Source organism: Dioscorea cayenensis, chromosome 15 (genome assembly GCF_009730915.1).
Source record: "Dioscorea cayenensis subsp. rotundata cultivar TDr96_F1 chromosome 15, TDr96_F1_v2_PseudoChromosome.rev07_lg8_w22 25.fasta, whole genome shotgun sequence".
NCBI lineage: Eukaryota > Viridiplantae > Streptophyta > Magnoliopsida > Dioscoreales > Dioscoreaceae > Dioscorea > Dioscorea cayenensis.
Window position 1 is genome coordinate 21434399 of NC_052485.1, and position 22514 is coordinate 21456912.

General features: G+C 35.5%; 1 protein-coding gene across 1 annotated transcript; it reads left to right on the forward strand.

Annotated features, from left to right (window-relative positions):
- The first annotated feature begins 2590 nt into the window (after positions 1 to 2590).
- Positions 2591 to 4452, forward strand: LOC120277037 (cytochrome P450 CYP82D47-like). The gene is made up of 2 exons (XM_039283781.1): positions 2591 to 3586; positions 3672 to 4452. The coding sequence occupies exons 1-2, from the start codon at positions 2630 to 2632 to the stop codon at positions 4302 to 4304; spliced, it is 1590 nt and encodes a 529-aa protein (XP_039139715.1). The 5' UTR covers positions 2591 to 2629; the 3' UTR covers positions 4305 to 4452.
- Positions 4453 to 22514: the final 18062 nt, after the last annotated feature.

Below are 22514 nucleotides of genomic sequence, written 5' to 3' on the forward strand. Positions count from 1 at the left end.
AACACATTAACGAAAAGTAACCAGTAATGGCAGTCATTGTCGTTTTACAATGGGATCAAGAAGCTTGAGTTTCCATCAATAGACTAACTCACTTCCCTGATGGTGATGTCCACTACAAATTTGTTGAAATTATGGTATATATGGCACATACATTGAAAGTCCACGTCAGACTCAATCGAGCAAAGCGTTTTGTATAAGTCAGGCGTTACGAACTTCACTCTCACTTGAAAAGCATCCAAGGCCCAACGCAAGCATATCTCACCCATGACTGTCTTCCATCTTAAGACCATGAATTGAAGCATATGTCCTTCTCATTTATATCGCGCCACATCACAAAAAGTTTCCATTGTTAATGACACCTACATACAATTTCAAAAAGCTTGTAAGATTTCACGATGACGGAAACAAAAACATAAAGAAGAAGAACAAGAACATGAACAAGAAAAAACAAAAGAACAAACTTACGTGCTGGAAAAGAATATGACAAAGAAGAAGTTGAAGTGTTGATATTCTCCACTGGCAACCCAAACAAGATGAAAAAGAAATTGAAGTGTTGTTATTCTCAACCAACAACCCAAACAAGAAGAAAAAGAAGAAGTTTAAGAAAAATGAGAAGGAGCGAAAAAGGCAAAAGTTCTAACAAAAAAGCTTTAAACAAGATATGACCATACATCACATTTAATATGATAAGACTTGGAGGGAAAACTCCATCTACCTTTTGTTTTTTCCATCTCACATGGGTATTTTTGACATTTCTCACCCACTTAATTGACAGAATTAACACCAGGGATCAAAAGAAATTTCGCTAATAAAAGATGGACCTAATGGAATATGGAAAAGTCAGAGGGACTAAACAGGAAGTTTGAAACTTCTCAAGGATTTATAAGTAATTTTACCTAATTTATAATAAAAATATAGATAAAATAAATAAATAATTTAAAATAAATAAGTATTGATATTCAAATGCTAATTGGTTTTTTTACAAATTAATATAGATATTCTAAAAATATTATAAAATGTTTATTTTAAAAAAACATATTTATAAAATTTTATTATTTAATCTCTTGACATTCAATAAATTTGTTATATAGTAATAAAAAAATTGTAAAAAATTATTTTTCCACAAATTAATTTTCTATAAAGTACTATATATTATTTAAAAATATATATTTAGGAAAATATTTAAAATAATATATTATTTTGTATATTATTTTGTCACCTTCACTTTTTTACTGGTACTTAATAAAAAATATTTTCCTCTAAAAATTTTTGACCCCCCTATAAAACTTTTCTGACTCCGCCCTTGCATTTATCACATGTAAAATAAGTTTATATTGATAAAAATGGAATAAAATATTTATCTTCTTTTAATATTTATTAACAATATTGTGTTTTTTTAATGAAGTGTTCAAATGATTATGTATTGATTAATTGCTCCAAGCCCATTATACAATTTTTCTTAATTCAACACATTAAGGATCTTGGAATAATAAATGCAATTAAATCACTTTTTACAAAGTGTACTTATCAAAAAATGTCAAATTTGTATTTATACAAATATTATTTACCATTTTAACAATGGAGTATTATAGGGATTTATAACAAGATATTTTTCAAATTAGTTTCCCAATAGGGATGCAAGCGATAGGGTACTATAGGGTACCTGGCTTAAATTAAAAAAAAAAATAACTATCTTATAGGTGGAACATAAAATTGCTTGGAACGTAATATATACCAAAATCCAAGATTTTTAATAATAAATCTACTCCAATAAAAAAAACTACATAATATGCCTTATAATAAATATTTAAAATATCAAACATAGGAATAAAAATGAAACTTTTCTGCCATTTTTTCTTGTTTAAAATTACAAAGCGTAGAATGGCAATAACCCTTCAGTGGGTTTAAGTTTTAACCCATTGTTTTGATATGCATGCATGAAAGTGAAAGAGATATGAGTAAACACCAAAAAAGGATGATTGGATATTCATTAAAAAAAATTATAGGGGTGTTTGGCTGGGTATAAACACCAATCTTTTGAGGCCATGATTTTGTTTTACAAAATTCAATAATTTAAATAAATATAATTAATAATTATTATTATTCAAAAAATAATAATTTTGACTTCTATTAATCAAATTAATTTTTAGTTTATTTAAACAAAAGCTTTCATCAACTAAATATTTGAAAACTTCTCACATGATCCTAGACAAGCGGTTTTTATGTCTTCTTGCGTTTGAAGGATACTCAAGTTGGAATCTCCATACTCACAAAACGCATAAAAGTCGATCTCTATTAAAAAAAACCATTATTTTTTTATTTTCAAAGTTCCATGGCAGCTGAGTAATTAATATTTAATACCTAAAGGTTAAAGAAAAAAATAATCTCTAAATCCTATCCCAAACAATCATGGTGTCTGGCAGGGCCGACCCAACTCCATCCAATTGCATTAAATAAATAAATCAATCAATGTAGAGATGTCGACCCTCTAAAAAAATGACCCGGATAAATATGTAAAATATAATGTTTCTTATACTTTCATCTTCTTTCGCTTATTAATATATATATATATATACACGGATGTTATTGTGTCTAGCAGGCTAGCACTGATATTTTGCTTCAAACAGAGATGCGTTACATGGATGATTATTTCCTTCAGCTCCAATCCATCGTAGTAATCTTTGCTCTTATCATTCTTTGCAAAGTGTTGTGGCATGGCACTTTTACAAGCTTCAACAACAAACACAAGCGACCACCTCAGCCCTTTTTTGCTTTACCGGTGATCGGTCACTTGCACTTGCTCCTCAATGCCCAAACTATTTTTCATAAGCTCGGTGACATGGCCGATAAGCTCGGGCCGGCGTTCATGCTCCGGCTTGGATCCCGACGCACTTTGGTCATTAGTAGTTGGGAGGTAGCTAAAGAATGCTTCACCATTAATGACAAAGCTCTCGCTTCCCGGCCATCTAACACTGCCGCTGTTACCCACTTGGCCTACAAGGCTGCCTTCTTTGGTCTTGCTCCTTATGGCTCTTTCTGGCGATCTATGCGTAAGATCGCCACCACTGAGCTCCTTTCCAACACTCGCCTTGACAAGCTCAAGCATGTCATGTTGGCAGAGATTGATACATGCATCAAAGAACTACACAATCTCTGTGGCGATAATAATAATGATAATAATAGGGTTGACATGAAGGAATGGTTTGGAGACTTGAACTTCAACATAGTGCTCCAAACGGTGGCCGGAAAACGGTTCTTCGGGTCCGGTGGTGGCTCTGACGAGGCTTGGAGGTTTAGAAAGGCAGCACATCAGTTCTTTCACCTTCTCTTTGTCTCTGTACCATCGGACATGTTCCCTTGGCTTGAGTGGATGGATCTTGGTGGTTATGTGAAGGCGATGAAAGCTGCAGCGAAGGAGATGGATTCAGTGATGGTTAAGTTAGTAGAGGAGCACAGGGAGAGAAGGACTTCAGGGGTTGCCACCGGCGATACAGATTTCATGGACGTGATGCTTTCCATCATACATGATGACCATGAGCTTCAAGGCCACTTTGATAAGGAGACTCTCATCAAAGCTACTTCCTTGGTATGAGTGCTAAATTTTTTTCCTTTCATTTAAAAAAATTAAAAAAAAAAATTTAAACTAAACAGATTTTTATGCTTTTATGAAGAATTTGATACTTGGAGGTACAGACACAACAGGCATATCAATGACAAGGGTCTTGGCACACCTACTAAACAATCAGGACATATTGAAGAAGGTGCAGACCGAGTTAGACGAGCAGGTTGGTTTGAACCGAGTTGTGAACGAGTCAGACATCAAAAATTTGATCTACCTCCAAGCAGTGATCAAAGAGTCACTCAGGCTAACTCCTTCATCTGAGTTTCTATTTCCACGAGAGACCGTGAAGGATTGCACTGTAGCAGGATTCCATATTCCGGCCGGCACGCTAGTGATTGTGAACGCATGGAAGCTGCAGCGTGACCCTCGTGTGTGGCCAAACCCGTTGGAGTTCCGGCCGGAGAGGTTCTTACCAAACCATGAAGCAGATGGAATTGATGTGAAAGGCCAGAACTATGAACTTATTCCTTTTGGGACTGGCCGGAGATCATGTGCGGGGATCTCCATGGCACTATGTATAATGCATTTGACGCTGGCCAGACTCATCCAGGCCTTTGAGCTCAGGCTGGTGAACAATGTCCCTGCTGAGCTCTTTGAGGGATTGTTCTCCATGGCCATACACACAGCTCCATTGATGGCGGAGATCACTCCACGTCTCTCTCCGGAGCTTTACCAGTTCTAGCTAGCTGTCAAGCTACGGAGGATACGTTATATAGTCCTACTTATGTCCTTGTGTGCTGTGTTGTATTTGGCTTAAATTCAATAAAGTGGTAATAATGTTGATGCACAAGTGTATGCTATCTGTTTATTTATCAAACACCATTATTGCCTCTGCTTTGTGCAATCGGGCAACTCAATAAACTTTTTGTTAAAACTTTGTTTCCATTTAGGGGAAGTTTGTGTTGGGGTATTGACTGAAAATCATCAGTGAATAGAAGATCGAGGATGTGGCTGTATTGGATGTTGTTGTGAAGGATGCTTATCAGAATCTCAGAGAGGACAGCCAATCTTCAAGAGGATTAGGTACACTGTGTGATGCCCATGCTTTTAATCCCCCGCGCCGACGAACTCTTCATACGAAGATCTTAGAGAGGAATGAGTGTTCGATATAGGGGATAGGATCCATCTGCTCTTCTCTTTCTCTCTTCATTGAAACTCCAATCCTCTCATCCCTCTTCGTCTTCCCGCTGCTCGCCTCACGTCCCGTGCCATCAACTGCCGCCACGCCGCTCGCCACCGACGCCGACGAACTCTTCACATGCCCTAATTCCTCTCATCCCTCCTCATCTTCACGAAGTTGCCTCACATTCCACGCCACTGAACTTCGTCGCCGCTACGGACGTCGGCAAACCCGGTTGCCCGCCTAAGATCATAGATTCATGAATTTTTGTAAATTTCTGAATTTTGTTTTGTAACTAAAAATTGTTGGGATTTTGAAAATCATGATTGCCAATTGGATCGAGTTGTTATTAGCTTCAAATTAAAGCTTAATGCAATGGTAAATAATTATAGATCGAGTTTGTTTGCGGGCAATGGGTTTGTTGGCGTCGGTGGCTGGGGCGGGCGATGAGATAAAAAAAGGGTGGTGTGATGCCAACTCATTCGCGTAAACAAATTCGGACAATCTGTTCGTTTGATATAGCATTACTCTATTCCAAATCCTCAACTATGCTTTGGAAGGAAATCGAATACTAGACCTTCCATTTAAGAGTTTATAACACTACTAAATTATTGTGGTCATGTTCGATGCTTTGATTATTATTTTTTATTTTTTATTTTTTACAAAATCGGCAAGCGACAAAATAAAAGACAAACGGTTACGGAGGTGTACTAGTAACTTAACTGACCGTTTAAGGACAACCCCCATTATATAACACTGGAGGGGAGAACGAAAGACAATCTTTACATAGAACTCCCACAGGAGACCCTGAATATAAATTGTAATCTAAGATGTTCGAATTCGGGATCTCTCAATCACAACCACGAGTAGTTATCGTTGGGCTAGGCCACAGTTTCTAATGCTTTCATTCTCTCATGTTCTTTTCTTTCCCTTATTTTTTATTATATTATTTGATAAACATAGCACCCTCATGGTCAAAGAAATCCATCAAGACACAACACTATATAACACCCATACAATAAACTTAAAAAAAACTAGGTGAAATCCTTTATATAGTTCCTTTATTATAGTCACTATGCCTATTTGGTCCCTTTATTATAAAAATTACTAATTTTATTACTCTATTTTTTCAGTTGGAAAAATTAAGTCCTTCTACCAAATGGCGGTCAGCTTCTCCGTTACATCATGCTAATATGGCTTAAAATATTAGCAAAAAATTACTAAAATTATTATAAAAATTATTAAAAAAAATATTTATAACTATAATATATATTTATATATATAATGTAAAAAAAATATAAAATTATAAAATAAATTATTAGTATTTATGAAAAAAAATTTAAATATAAAAAATATTAAAATTTATAAAATTAAAAAATATTAATATTTATAAAAAAATTTAAAATTATTTTTAAAAAGTCAAAGGACTGCCATGTATATACCATGCCATATGTTCCCACTTTTTTTTTATAATTTTAATATGTTTGAATGATCTTAATAATTTCTATAATATTTTTATTATTTATAAAAAATAAATTATATAAATATTAAAATTATTAATTATTTTTAATAAATATTTTATAAATATTTTACGAAAAAGTATTAAAATTAAAAATTAAAAAATATTAATTATTTTTTTATGACCTAATCCTGAGTAGCAGCACCACATGGATTAGGGATAGAGAATATATACTAGTGAGTTAATTTAGGTTTTCAAATTTGGAAACTTTCATGACTTGACAACATGTGGTACGGCACGTGTCCATCTTTCAATTTTTTTTAATAATTTTTGTAATTTTTGATAATTTTTAATAATTTTTTTTTCATATTTTTATAATTCTTTATATCTTTATATTTGAAATTGTTATAATTTTTAACATTATCATATTAAAAAATATATAATTTTTAATAATTTTTAATAATTTTTATAATCTGTAATTTTTTTTTAATATTTTTATATTTTATAATATTTTAGTATTTTTTTTATATATTAAGCCACGGCAAGACTAAATTATTAAAAACTGATGATAGTTTAATAAAAAGACTTGATTTGCCCAATTGAAAAAATAAAAAGATAAAATTAATAACTTTTATAAAGAGTCCAAAAGAATGGAATATCTATAACAGAAAGACTAACTCAAAAATTTTACTAAAAATCAACTACATTATGTGGTTTGGAAAAACTCAAAGTCTGGATTCATGAGATAACAATATCAATTTAGTTTTCATTGATCTTGAAAAGATTGCAATTATTAGGAAAAGAAAATTTCTGACCTTCAACGTGGCAATCCATTAAAATATGTATGGGAATGACGTCTAAAGCCCCCTTAACATGGCAAGGGAGGACAAGTCTTAACCACCTCAATCACATCGGCTAACAAAAGGTTTCTCTAACACCCCTTCGGCCCTTCTGGTGTTCCCATTGCAAACATATAAAGCAGGGCACTTAGGACCTCTGCATGTCGATTTATACCGCAACAATAAAGCATGGCACTTAGGAGAAGACATTGTGGTATGTCCTGCATCAAATGAGTACCGCAGTGACCCATCCGCCTTAGCCGACGCCAATGACTCTGTCACCTCATCGTCTCTCTTTGGCCGGGTTAATGCTTTGATATCTCTCTATTTGGATAATACTTGTCTTTTAGTCTTCATTTGTTGTTTGTTTTGGTTCATGATTTGGAGTTAATGGTCTGATCTCTCTGTTTGGATATTGTCTTTGCTTTTACTAGCCTCCACATGATTCCTATCTCATTGATGATGCCAATGTCTTAAGCCATGTGACGAAGTTTGATTTGAAGTAGTTGTTCTCTGGTTTGGAGTCCATGAAGAACCTCCACATCAACTTCATCACTGTCGTAAGCTCACTGTATGAGTTTCTTGTTCTTCTTATAATTGTTATTCTCATTCCTTGTTTTATTATCATTTTGGTGCTTTTATTTCATCACTGTTCGCAAGCTCAATGTATGAGTTTTGATGCTTAATCTTTAGTTCGAATGCTTATTTATTTACTTTTGAAACATAGCTAATCCAAATGTTCTACAGAATTTATATTTGGAAGTAAAATCTGCTCCTCGACAAAAAATGCATTCACTAATTTCACAGCTTTACAAAGAATTGTCAAATTGTTTCCCATGATAAGGTTGCTAGAATCATCATAACTCTGAAAGAAAGTGAGCAAAAATATATGCGTACAACATGTGTACACAGTGATGCTTGTTGTTATTTGTCTAGTTGATGACTTGTTTTGGAAAAGGTGGATAAACCACTTCAAATTAAAGATAGCAACAGACTACAACAGACTACCACAATCCTCCGAGGAGCACAAAACAACAATAATAACAGACCACAAGAAGTGGTAAAACAACAAGAACAAAGCTACAAGGGGCACAACCCAAACAGAACATAGCCAAGACAAAAACAACCAACAGCGGCATAACAATCCGCCCACAAACCCCAGAAGACTCCCTGTAACTAGCCCATACGCTGCTCCTGAGACCCCTCTGAAGGCAAAACACCTCCCGCCTCCTCAACACGCGGGCCTAATTGTTATTCTCATTCCTTGTTATTTGTCTAGTTGATGACTTGTTGATGTCTTACTTAGGATGACAGATTCAATCAGAGATTTAATCTCTAGTTGATGTCTTATTGTTATTTGTTACTGTTACAGTGATGCTTGGAATACTTGCCATACAGTGGTTTTTAATTTTCATGCATCCATTTCAATGTTACTGTTACAGTATATATATATATACTGTATGACATATAACACTGCTAAATCAAATAATAATGGCATATAACTGCTCGAGCAATGACCGTATACTTACAGCAATACCTGCTAAATCATCTGACTAAACATTGTTATCTGGTAGGATTTGTTGAACATCAATAAATATTCATGTCCAAACCTATTTTTATCATCTTTGTTAGATATATATTGATGTATGTACATTGTGTACGTATATGTGTATATACATACATATACTTATACTTGTATATTTATTGGTTCTATAAATATGACCCAAAGGGGTCATCTATTGTGTGCTGGCTAAATACTTATTTCCATCCTCTATCATGGTATCAGATGCCGGCCGATCTCCGCCGCGTTTTTGTAAACTCTCCGATGAGTTTTGTCTTACCGGAATTCTTTTCCGTCTAGTCTTTGTTTGCTCTCTGTCAAGCTTTGTTAGCTTTGTTAACTCTCCCTTGAGCTTTGTCAAGTATTTGTTGCCAGCCCTCTTCTTCATGGTAGCTCCGACGAGCAGCAAACCATTGCCAACGTCCTCTCAAGCTTTGCTAGCTTTTTTATTGCACTTTGTTAAGTCTTTGTTATTAGCTTTCTCAGTCACACTAACTCCAACGAGCTGCAAATCACAGCCGATGTATTCTCTCATTGATCCTCCGCCGAACCGCCGAACCAAACCACCGTTGTTGAGTTATCGGCAACTCCCAACCTGTACGAGCTCTGCCTGATGCTGATGATCGCCTAACGACGAGGCCTGCATGTTCTCACCGATGAACCGTAACTGATCAAGAGTAGCGGACCAACAGTAGCTACTTCTGCCGCCGTGATCATCACCACCACTCGTTTGTCTCTCTGGAATCATCACCAGCACAGCTTCTTGCTCGTCTCTCTGTCTTCTCAACCGAACCAGCCGCTTTTCTCCTTTGACGTCCGTTTTCAAAAGACGATCTCCACTGCTTCCCCGACCAGAAGACCGACACGGACTCCAAGCCCGGGAATTTCGCCACTCAAGTCCCAAGAATTTTAACCTTTTTCTGTTTGTTTTGATTCTCAGTACAATATAATATATATAATATATATAATATATAATACCTATTAAAAATCCAAAAACAAAAACAAAACAAAAACTTTCTTTTTTTGGATTTCTTTCTTATCTTTCTACGGTACATATCTATTTATATATTTATATATATATATATATATTAAAAAAAAATGGATTTCCTTCTTATCTTTCTACGGTGCATATCTATTTATATATTTATATATATATATATTTAATTAAAAAGAAAAACAAAAAAAAAACATCCACAACAAATGGCATCAACCTCCTCTACTCCACATTTCCTAGCTCCAGTCGACATCAAACTAAACGGCACCAATTACAGAGAATGGTTTACTACTATTCGCATTGTTTTACTTGGTATGGATCTACTTGGCCATGTCGACGGTACATCTCCCCAACCCTCCACTCTGGATGCATCATGGACCCTTGCTGATCATCGTACCATGACTATCATTTGTCAGTCTTGTGAGATTGATGTCCGTATGGAAATTGGACATCTTCCCACTGCTCATGCAATATGGGACCACTTAGCTCATATGTTTCAACATTCCAACTCTGGTCGTCAGTATGCTATTTTACAAGATCTTACTCACATTCAGCAGCGTGAGCGTTCTGTTAGAGAATATGTCAGTGACCTACGGTCCTTATGGCGTCAGGTTGATTCATTGGAAGTGTCCACATGCCTAAAATGCACATGTTGCAAAATCCGCACTCAGTCTCGCCAAACACAGCGCACCTTTGACTTTCTGATGCGTCTTCGTCCAGATTTTGAGGTTGTTCGCAGTCAACTGCTCAATCGAGACCCTCTTCCAACATTTGATGATGTTATTCGTAGTGTTATTGCCGAAGAAACACGTCTCAGCACATTATCTCCACGGCTTCTCCCTACAAACACAGTTCTTGCTGTCACATCTCCACGATCCCTAAAGTACTTTCTGTGCCACCAGCTCCTGTTTCATCAATCTCCACTCAGTCTTCTGTCATCTGTCATTACTGCAAGCGTCCTGGTCATATGAAAAATCAATGTCTGAAGCTTCAGCAACGACAGCAGCAGCAGTCATCACAGTCTCGCCCTCCGCCTCGATCTCCTGTTTCTTCCCCCCATGCTGCTTCTGTCTCTGCTTCCGATTCTCCTTCCGCTAATCTTCTTTCTCAAGTTGCTCAGCTTACTGAGCAGATTCATGCTATGCAGCGTGCTCTGCCCTCTAGTGTTTCCTCTGCTACGTCTGTTGCCTCTGGTATGTCTTCCTCCTCCTGGATTTCAGATTCTAGTGCCACTCATCATATGACTGCCGATACCTCTAACCTAGTCTCTATTACTGTGCCTCATACCTTTTCTAGTGTTCGTACTGCTGATGGGAGTCTTCATCCTGTCATGCAGTGTGGTCATCTTCGGTCCACTTCATTTGACATTCCTCGCATTCATCATGTCCCTGGCCTAGCCCTCAATCTTCTTTCTGTTAGTCAGCTAACTGATCATGGTCTCACAGTTACCTTTTCTTCCTCTATTTGTACCGTGCAGGACAATCTTACAGGCCAGAGGATTGGGATCGGGCGTAGAGTTGGCGGCCTCTATCACTTAGATTCTCTTCATCTTCCAGCTCCTTCATCTTCTGATATTGTCGCTTCTGTATGTTCTATTGATCGTTGGCAATGTCACCTCAGACACTTATCTAGTTCTCGCCTGAAACTCTTAACAAGTTCAGGTAATCTTGGCTCTGTTTCTTCTCTTCCTCTACATCCATGTATGGGTTGTAAGCTTGCTAAACCCACTGCTCTTCCGTTTTCTTTACGAGAATCTATTTCGGAATCTACTTTTGATCTAGTTCATTCTGATGTTTGGGGTCCTGCACCCTTCTCTTCTCTTGGTGGTTTCTTCTATTACATCTCTTTTGTTGATGATTTCTCGCGATATACCTGGCTTTATTTAATGCGTTCCCGATCTGAGGTTTTTGCCATTTACTCTCAATTTACGCAAATGGTATATACTCAGTTTGGTAAACGTATTAAGATTTTTTGCTCCGACGGGGCACGCGAGTATCTCTCTACATCCTTTCGCACATTACTTTCCACTCACAGTACTCTTCCACAGCAGTCCTGTCCTTATACACCTGCTCAGAACGGTGTTGCTGAGCGTAAACATCGCCATATATTAGTCACTGCGCGTGCACTTCTTTTTGCCTCTTCTGTCCCTCAATCATTCTGGGCTGAAGCCATTCTTACATCCGTCTATCTCATCAATCGCACTCCTACCTCAATTCTATCTGGTATCACACCTTATGAGTGTCTATACTCCCTTCCTCCCTCCTATGGTCATCTTCGCACGTTTGGCTGCACATGTTTTGTTCTTCTGCCCATTGTCGAGCGAACCAAACTTTCTCCTCGTTCTACCATGTGTATTTTTCTTGGATATAGTTCTGAACATAAGGGCTATCGCTGTTATGATCCTCATTCTCACCGTCTTCGTATTTCCCGTAATGTCACTTTTCTTGAAGATACTCCATACTTTTCTTCATTCTCCCCAAATCTTTCCTTTCTTCAGTCTTCTACTATCACTACATCTTCTCCTCTCCCCTCCATAGTTCTTCCGAGTTCTACCACAACTGCCAATTCAGTGCCCTTTCCAAATGTCTCCATCGACACTTCCTTTGTTCCTCCTTCCCCTTCCTCTGGGTGCATTGATAATTCTGGTGATTCTGGAGATTCGACTCCTCTCTCCGTCGACCCATCCTCTCCTGAAGATGTTCCTGTTGTTCCCCGTCGTTACCCAGACCGCCCTCATCGGCCTCCTGTTCGGTACACCCTTTCTCTCTCATCTTCTTATTCTCCTGATTTCCAAGCCTTTCTTGCCACTATTCACTCGCATTCCGAGCCACAGTCTTATCGTGAGGCAGTGAAACATCCCCAGTGGCAACAAGCAATGTCTGAAGAACTTAATGCTCTACAGCGCATGCATACATGGGATCTTGTTCCTCTTCCATCTGGTGTTACTCCTATCAGTTGTCGATGGGTTTATTGAGTCAAGACCCGAGCTAATGGTAGTTTTGAGCGCCACAAAGCGCGTCTTGTTGCTCGTGGTTTTACTCAGGAGTATGGCATTGATTATGAGGAGACATTTGCTCCTGTAGCCAAATTGACTACTGTTCGCCTTCTTTTTGCTATTTCTGCTACTCGTCACTGGCCACTTCATCAGTTAGATGTGACCAATGCCTTCCTACATGGAGATCTTTCTGAGGATGTTTATATGACTCCTCCTCCTGGTTTCTCTCATCCTTCTCAGCATGTCTGTCATCTTCGTCGAGCTATCTATGGACTCAAACAGGCTCCTCGTGCCTGGTTTGAGCGGTTTCGCAATGTGGTTCTTACTCTTGGTTTCACCGAGAGCTCTTCTGATTATGCCCTCTTTACTCGGCAAACCTCTCGAGGCATCACTATTTTACTTCTTTATGTTGATGATATGGTTATCACTGGTGATGATGTTGATACTGTTCTTTGTTTGAAACAACGGTTACACACCGAGTTTCAGATGAAAGATCTTGGTCCTCTTCGTTATTTTCTTGGTCTTGAGGTTGCTTATTCTCGTCGAGGTTACTTGGTGTCCCAACAGAAGTACATATCTGACATTTTTCTACGAGCTGATATCACTGATTTTCGCACTGCCTCTACTCCTATTGAGCTACATCACCGGCTCTCCTCTTCTGATGGTGAGCCTATGCCTGATCCTACTCGCTATCGTGCGCTTGTTGGTGCTCTTGTTTATCTGACTATTACTCGGCCTGATATTGCATATGTTGTTTGAGTTCTTAGTCAATTTGTGAGTGCTCCTCGCTCTACTCATTATGCTGCCCTCTTACGCGTTCTTCGTTATCTTCGTGGCACTATATCTCGCTCTTTACTTTTTTCTGCCACATCTTCTCTTGAGTTGCGCGCCTATTGTGATGCTGATTGGGCAGGTGATGCCTCTGATCGACGTTCTACTACTGGTTTTTGTATTTTTTTTGGAGATTCTCTTATCTCTTGGAAAAGTAAGAAACAATCTACTGTTGCTCTTTCTACTGCTGAAGCTGAGTATGGTGCTATGTCTTCTACTGCTAAGGAGGTTCTTTGGTTGAGACAGCTTTTGATGGACTTTGGTGTCTTGATTATTATTTGTTTCAATTGTTATAATACACCACACTGTGCAATTTTTATGTGAGGAAATACTATTGTAAAGTCAATGATTGATCAAGAATCTGACCAATTACATGAACCTACTGCATTTGTTTGATGAAGTACTAACTATGTACGTACATCATGGAATTTATGATACTGAATGGTTTTTGTTTGCAATCTGTGATGTGCTATTGATAAAACCTTGGTTGAAACCATTCTAATCCAAGTGAAAAAAATTAAAATACTCTATCTTTTTTCTAATTTTGAGCTTTCCCATTTTTGCCTCAGTCATTTTTTTATTGCATTAGATGGTCGGCCATTCTTGCCTCTAGAGGCTCTTCTGGCGTTATAAGCATTTGCAATCTCGAAAAGAGAAGGCTTCAGTCTGGCATAAGGGATGCTCATGATAATTTGATAATCTCACTTCATTTCTTTGTCAATGAACTTGCTCTTTGTGCTTTGCAGTAGATGTTCAATAAAGGCAAGCTCTATTTAATTTATTCTGCTTGTTCTTGGGTATTGTGTACTTAATTATATCACATAACTTGATGCATTACGAAACTTATATTGTCTAACTTAGTTTGCCTTGTATATAATGCAGATATTCATAACTACTTCAGCTTGCTGGTAGCTAATGAATTGCATGTTCTGTTGCAGGTTGCTAGTGTTTTATAGTTGGTAGATAAACTGAGTTGAAACAACTTTGTATGTAATATTGCTTAAAGAAATGCACACAAGAGATAGAAATCTTATAAACAAAATCCCTCTTTCATTTTTGGTCCTGATAAATAATGATTTCACTAGGCTGCACATCATTGCTTCATTTCTAACTATGTCATGACATATTAGATGTACACCACCAGCCAATAAAGAATACCCAATTTTGTTAGTTTTATAGGTGTGATCACTCCTAGGTACTAGTTTTAATTCTAGACATCACATACCAAACCAACCTAATTTCTTTTGTAGCTTCAAACCTCTTCCTGCATGACAAACTTTTATTCTTTAAGTTGTTTTAGTATTTTACAACTTGTTTCAAATTTGTGATAATCTTTTAGTCCTAGGTGAACTTATTCATGTTGTTGGATTACTCCTTTGCTTGCTCTTTAATTAGTTTTTATTAACTTTGGGTTTCATATATCACTGCTCATCAACTTAATTTGCTATAATGCTATCTGTCATTAATTTTTTCAAATTGAATAAATAGTTTAATGCAAGTCTGTCATTTTTTTTATGTATTATTAATCTCCAAACTAATTATATGTTGATCTTGATGCCTTTCTAGCAATTTGGAATTCATTCATCTACTTCCTAAGCAAGAATACATCAAACTAATTATATGTTTATTTTCATACACTTGAAACAAAAAAGCTAGTGACACTGACAACGCAAAAGTGGAAGGCTTTTGAGTCACAAGAATCTGAGAGAAGGTTCACTACACCAAAAAAAGGCTTTTGAGGCGGTTTTCAAGCCCTATAGAGGCGGTTTTAACCGCTTCTATAGGTATAGCGTTGGCTTTTTCACCCATCTCTAAACCGCCTCCTATCAAGCCGGCTCTACACTTTAGAGCCGATTTGTACCAATCGTTGGGGTAAGTTTTATCTATATAAGCAGCTTTTAATAATAAGCGTAGAGGCGGTTATTACCGTCTCTATAGCTAATAATTTCTTATTCTTTTTCAATAGTTTTAGAGGCGGTTATAACCGCTTCTAAAGCTAATAATGTCTTATTTCTTCTCAATAGTTTTAGAGGCGGTTATAACCGCCTTGATAACTAATAATTTTTTTATTTCTTTTCAATAGTTTTAGAGGTGGTTATAATCACTTCTATAGCTAAAAATTTCTTATTACTCTTCAATGGTTATAATCGCCTCTATAGCTAATGATTTTTTATCCTTACTAAATAGTTTAGAAGGGGTTATAACCCCCTCTATAGCTGATAATTTCTTATTCCTCCTCAATAGTTTTAGAAGCAGTTATAACCGCCTCTATATATAGCTAATAATTTTCTTAGTCCTCTTCAATAGTTTTAGAGGCGGTTATAACCGCCTCTAGCTAAAATTTCTTATTACTCTTCAATGGTTATAATCACCTCTTTAACTAATGATTTTTTATCCTTACTAAATAGTTTTAGAGATGGTTATAACCCCCTCTAAAATTATTATTTTTCTAACATGTTTATACTTTTAGAGGCGGTTATAACCACCTCTAAAATTTGTTCATTAATTGAATTGAATTTTAATTTATTATTTTATTAATAAAAAATAAATTTGAAGGAAAGCAATGCCTTTGGCAGTCCCAAGTGCAAACATAATCCTTGTTGCCCAAGATAATGAAGCCACTGTCTCTGAAATCCTCGAGCAAGATAATACAGGTTACACAAATTTACACCTTAAAAACACCCACACAGGATCCGTGACTTTGGAAGAGCAAGCAAAAATGTAATAATAATAATAATAATAATAATAATAATAATAATAATAATAATAGAAAGATAATTTATCTGTCAATATCATATACAGGAAACTTTATATCATCAGTAAATAATAGATGAAAGCATATTTTCCAAAGGGCCCAGAGATTGATGATCATCTTGCAAAAGCCCAGTACCTTGTATCATGCAAAGATCAAATGATGCCATCATGCATCAAATCTTTCACATCATCGACCCATCCCTTTGACAGTATTGTCTTGGATCTTCTTCTTCTCGGTGTCCTTGAGTACACATGTGAACCTCTTCATCCTTCTCTGAAGCTTTTGGAGCTCATCCATGACTCCTAACACCATGATGGCCTTCTCTTCAATGACATTAGTGAGCCTCTCCACCAGCTTCCCAGTAAATGCATCCACTAGCCAATGAAAAATACTACTTCAAGCATCTTATCTGATGTTTTAGTATTGCACCTTGTAAACATATCCTATTGTTTGAACTTTGAATCATCAATACAAGTTGAAGAAGAGGACAAATGATATAAACAATAAATGGTTTAATGAATGATGATTCATCATATATAGGAAATGCAATTTGTGGATCTAAAAATTAATTAAAGCAATGTAACATGTGTCAATGGTTTGACACTAAAGAACGGACATATTCAGACAAGTAAATTGTCAGGGAACCCATGTAGGTATAATCAATGAAGTGTCATGAAAATGCCATGAAATTTTGGTTATGATGCATGACAACGATGAATGATCAATAAGGTGGCATGTTCTTATAGGAAGTAGGCTAGAAGTCTCCAACAATCATTTACAATGCCAAGAAACAAGCATGTATTGTGTTATTTTCTTATGTCAGGAAGCATGGTAGAAATGGTTGGTAGATGTTCAGAAGTTATGAGTACCTGCAGGCTGCAGTTACTTTGGTGTAAGTGACGAGTAAAAGCACACATAGCAGAAGCAGCACCGATAAAATTTGAGACCATTGAAGCCTTGTGTTGATGAACCTGGCCATAGATAATAAGGTCAAGGATAGAATTGATTATAAATTTATGATCACATAATAATTGAACAAAAACTACAGAAATAATACTAGCTAAGTCATTCAGCACCAAAAGTAATTAAAAAATCATTCAACTTGTGTTTCTTTAAACGTATATGTATCATACTATATCACATTAATAAGGGCTTACCAATCAAATCGTTTACTGACTTGTGCATACATGAATAAAGAGGTTTTGTTACATTAGTTTCATAGAGAAAAAACAGAGCTTCCTCAGACCAACAGTATATATATATATATAACAAAGAAGGAAATCAACTATTAAATAACTGACATGCTATTCTATCAAACTCTAAAACTGATGGTGTAAATGAATTAAGCTGTCACAAGTACAAAGAGATCATCGAGTTTCAAGTTCAACTCACAGCGTAAATTTAAGAAATAAGTAAAGAAGAAAATCATTTCATGATAACAAAATTACATATTTGGCACACAAATATGTCCAGAGCTACTACTCAGTTAGTATTGGTTGTCCAAAGAATACTAATTACTGAGGTTTCTTTATATTCATAGAAAGATAGCTGATTGTTAGCTTAAGGTTAGTGGAGATTCTAGAGGTTGGAGTGTTAAAATCAAACTAGTGAATTAAACCAAAGCTTAAAAAACAACAAAAGGTTTATATTAATTCATCTTCCATCATCAATGTTTTGCAACTACAAATCATACAAAAAAGTAAACTATTATTTCAATATCCAAAGAGTGTTCATTCTAAGATCTATGGTTTGAAGATTTTCTTTGAGTCAAACTCCTTGAATTATATCATTTTCTTATATTTCTCATTTTTTGTACTTGTACATGGACATGATAACAACCAACCTGCTGGCCAATAAAGATAATATGTATAAACGGGTATGAGACCTCCATTACCAACTAGGTAGATGTTATGCAGAAAAAAGACAAAGGTTAAAAGCTCACCATGCATTGGTGCCATGCATATTCTCCTCCATTGGGACCTAAAGCCAGGAAAGACTACAATGAGAGAACTTACAATAGAATATACACACAAGATTAAGCCATGCAAATAACATCATACAGGCTCCTTATTAAAAAGAAACCACTACCTGGGGCAGAGACTTTTACAGTCTTGAATTTTACATCATCAAGACTCTTTAGGTATACTCTGCGAGGATGAATACTCGATCACAACCATAGCCTGAAAATATGTGGTTACAAATAATAAATACCAATATCCAACATATAAGAAAACCGGCATAATTCTTCTTTTCATTTAGGCAACCGCAAAGGTAAAATGTGGTCTTCAGAAAACACAGCACGAGGTTAATAATGTAAGGCTTCGGCAAGTATTTTTCCTTATATTCCTTGACAATTACAGGAAATGTTGCTGAAAACATTAAAATTTGTTGATGGGCAGCAAGAAATTGAATAAGCTGCTCAATGGAAGGTTGAAATTCTGGTGATAGAAGCTTGTATGCCTATGTGTAAAAGGACGTAAGTGGTTTTAAACTTCAAGGAAAAAATCAAAACAAGGGAAACATATTCAACCAATATTGATTGAATTTCCTCAATGCTCCTACAGCTTCACAAACTATTATGCTTCTTTCAATAGTGTGAATCAAAGGACTCAGAAACATTATGGCATGCTCAATGAAAGTTTGGTAAACATTATATGTGCCCAAGATGTGAATATGGTCAAATGGCATGTGCATAGCATATCATCAACAATTGAGTTGTTTGTTGGCATGCTTAAGTGAGTGCTCTCTCCAGGACCACCACATATCCACACATTTGCATCCCATCTTACCCATTTATTGTTATTGTTCATTAATCTCCCAAATCTCAATTATTATATTATTATTTAATATATATATTTTTTAAGCATTATAGTAGTAGCCACAAGACAACACCACCACCATCAGAGACGACACACATGACTGAGTGGTCTTATTTAATATATATACTTTTTTTTATGGTGATTGATGTGCTTTAATTGATATGTGTGTTTAAATATATATATATATATATAGCCTTATTTATCAGTCAGTGCCTTTGAGTGAAATAACATGTTTGTGTGCTAGCTGGCTAAGGTGATTATTTGGGTTTAATGAAAAAGACTATAATTTGATTTACTCATTAGGAGAACGCATGAGTATTTATTTATTTAATTATGTGCCTTTATGCTATCAATACACAAGTTATTTTATGTCAAATCAAGTCATGATCTAGGCTTGTAGTACATTGCTCTTGATTTTCTCATGTTACTGGGCATGATTCTCAAGTGCTACTTTGCTATTAATAATTCACAAGTTGAGCTTTATAAGCATTTCATCTTCATAAAGCCATTGACCGCAATTAGACTATTTAGAAACTTATATTTGTGTTTAATTAAATTTCGAACCAATTTAAATAAAATTTCTAATACACCAGTCTTATTATAATCCCCCCCCCCACACACACACACACACACATAAAGCATAAAGTATCAATATTGTCTTTAAAAAAAGTGAATGCTAATGATTCTTTTTTCACTTTTGCAGGATAAGCAGCTTTTGATCCTACTCTTAATTGAGTTTGTGCCCTCGCACTGGTAATGATTCTTTTTTACTTTTGCAGGATAAGCAGCTTTTGATCCTACTCTTAATTGAGTTTGTGTATGGTGGCTTAAATTGTTGAAATTAGTGAGATTATCCTTATGTATAAAGAGCGGGAATCAATAACAAGAAGAAAAGAAGAAATCCTATAGTTTTAGGTTTTTTTTTATTATGTCGCCCATGTATTTGATAGGTTTTCATTGTGCTACTTTTAAATTGATAGGAATTTTTTTTTAATTATGCAATCCGTGGATTTTATTATGTTATCTATGTCATGGCATGTTATAGGGCACATTAGTACAAGTTGCCTATACTCAAAGGAAAATTTTATTTTTTAATTAAACTTAATTTTATAGAGTTGTAAAATAAGTAAGGATGATGACCAAGTAAATCATATCTTAATTTTATTTTGGATTAGTAAAGAATTATCTCTATGTGAGTGAAACTAATATATTGGTTCTTATTAAATTAAAGGGAATCTTCATTGGTGCTTAAATGTTTGGTGATACAAATTTTCAAAGTAGACTTATTTGTTGACTAAATTGTTAGAAAAGTGATAAACATGTCAAAAAGATTATTAGTTGTTCTTTCTTCTAATTAAAATTCTCGTGTGATTAATACATTCCAAAATTGATAAGCACACACATGATTTTTATTGGAGAGAGTTTATGGTACAATTATGTTTTAATTTATGTAGTAAAATTTTAGTAATTGTAATATTATGTTTGTTGCATTAATTTATTTATAGTTCTTATTGGTTTTTGTATGAATGAACTAATTTTTAATTTTTCTTGTTTTGATTTTTGCAGAAACATTATTATTGGCCCATAGAAGAAGAGGATACTATCAAAGCAGTTTGGGAAAAAATCTGTCGAGGCCATTATAGTCGGAATTTATGTAGGTGGCACAAGTCTTAAGGGAAGACTGGTAAGAAGCCTATTTGGGTTGAAGATGAAATTTGGAACAAATGGTTGGAGCATTGGAACAAAGAAGAGTTCAAGCAGAGGGAAGCCTCCATTAATCGGTGTTCTGAGACAGGAGGCAACAGGGGTGGAATTAGTAGGCATCTAGGAGGCTCTAAGTAAATTTCATGGTTTAATTTTAAAATTTTTACACTGTCCTTATTAAGTAAACTTGTTATAAATTTCTTATGCTTTTGTTTTAGTAGAGTAAGACACTTCAGAGAACACCTACTGCATTTGATATCTTCTACAAGACTCATGTGAATAAAGAAGGCAAAGGTGTTGATTCACGAGCATAGGCAATTTATGTAATTTTCAAAACTTATCTCATATATGATTTGTAGATCATTTCATACATGTAATTAATGTTATTATAATTAATTACAGGATGCTATGTAGAAGATGGTTGAGATTGTTTCTCAGACATTATCAAATGGTTCACAACCTTCACCATTTGATATGGATGCTATATACTTGGAGGCTTCTGGTGGAGAAAAGAAGAGGAGAGTTTATAGTCTTGGTTCTCACGCATCAAGCTTGTATCAAGAGTCATTTTGTATTGGTGCTACATCAGCTCCCCCACCACCTTCAACATCTACAATCCGCCCAGAGATTGTGTCTGAGATGGAGAGCATGAAAAAGAAAATGATAGACTTGGAAAATAAAAATCAAAGTTTGATGCAACAGAACCAGAACCAGAACATGAGAAGACATATGCACCGTAAGTGGAAGCGTATGCGAATGATGATGCAGTCTGGACTAGGCCAAACATCGCAACCTTAGGAGGACAAGGATGATGATGATGATGATGATGATGATGATGATGATGATGATGATGATGATGATGATGACCTATAGTTATAGCATGAGTATTTTCATTTGGCATTGTGGATGTTACTAATACTATACATACTTCTTACTTGCCTTTGTGCATATTACTACTATATGATTCTTTTGTTATGTGCATGTTATTATTACTACTTTTTATTACTATGTTATATTTTGTCAAATACATTAGAATTTCTCTGTGCCATATTTTTATTAAGATGTTTATGTTAGAATTCATAGATGTACATAATAACAGAGAATTAGTGAATTTGTATTGGATTTATTGTTGATAAAAAATAGTGTTGCAAATTTATTACAAATTTGCAACCAATTTACAAGGGACTTGTTATAAATCTATTACAAATTTGTTAAAAATTTGCAACCAATTTGTAAGGTACTTGCTATGGATCCATTGCAAATCTGTTGCAAATTTTACAACCGATTTACAAGGGACTTGTTATGCATCCATTGCAAAGTTGTTGCAAATTTGCAACCGCTTTGCAATGGAATTGGCAGATATTTGGGACCTCCATTGCAAATCTATTGCAAATTTGCAACACATTTGCAATGGATTTGTTTGGGAGCAAAATATCTATTGCAAATCCCTTGCAAATTTACAACCCAATTGTAACAGACTTCGTAACGGAATGGTTGCAAGTCCCATACGATTCCATTATCAATTTATAATATATTTGCAACATATCTAATGATAATCCGTTGCAAGGGGGTTGCCAATCCGTTGCAAAAGTTTTTCAACAAAAATTTGTTATGAGCAAGTTGCAACAGAATTGCAATGGATTCACCCATTGCAAAACTGTAAAATTTTTGTAGTAATTCTGTTTTGTCGGTGCCTGATCATTTGTAGCTCAAAAAATCTGCCAGGTAGGATTTAGAGCTTAACAAATCGATGGTGGAGATTACTCCATTCTACCACTAGAGTTGTACCTATATAGATTGTTAATATTAAATAAA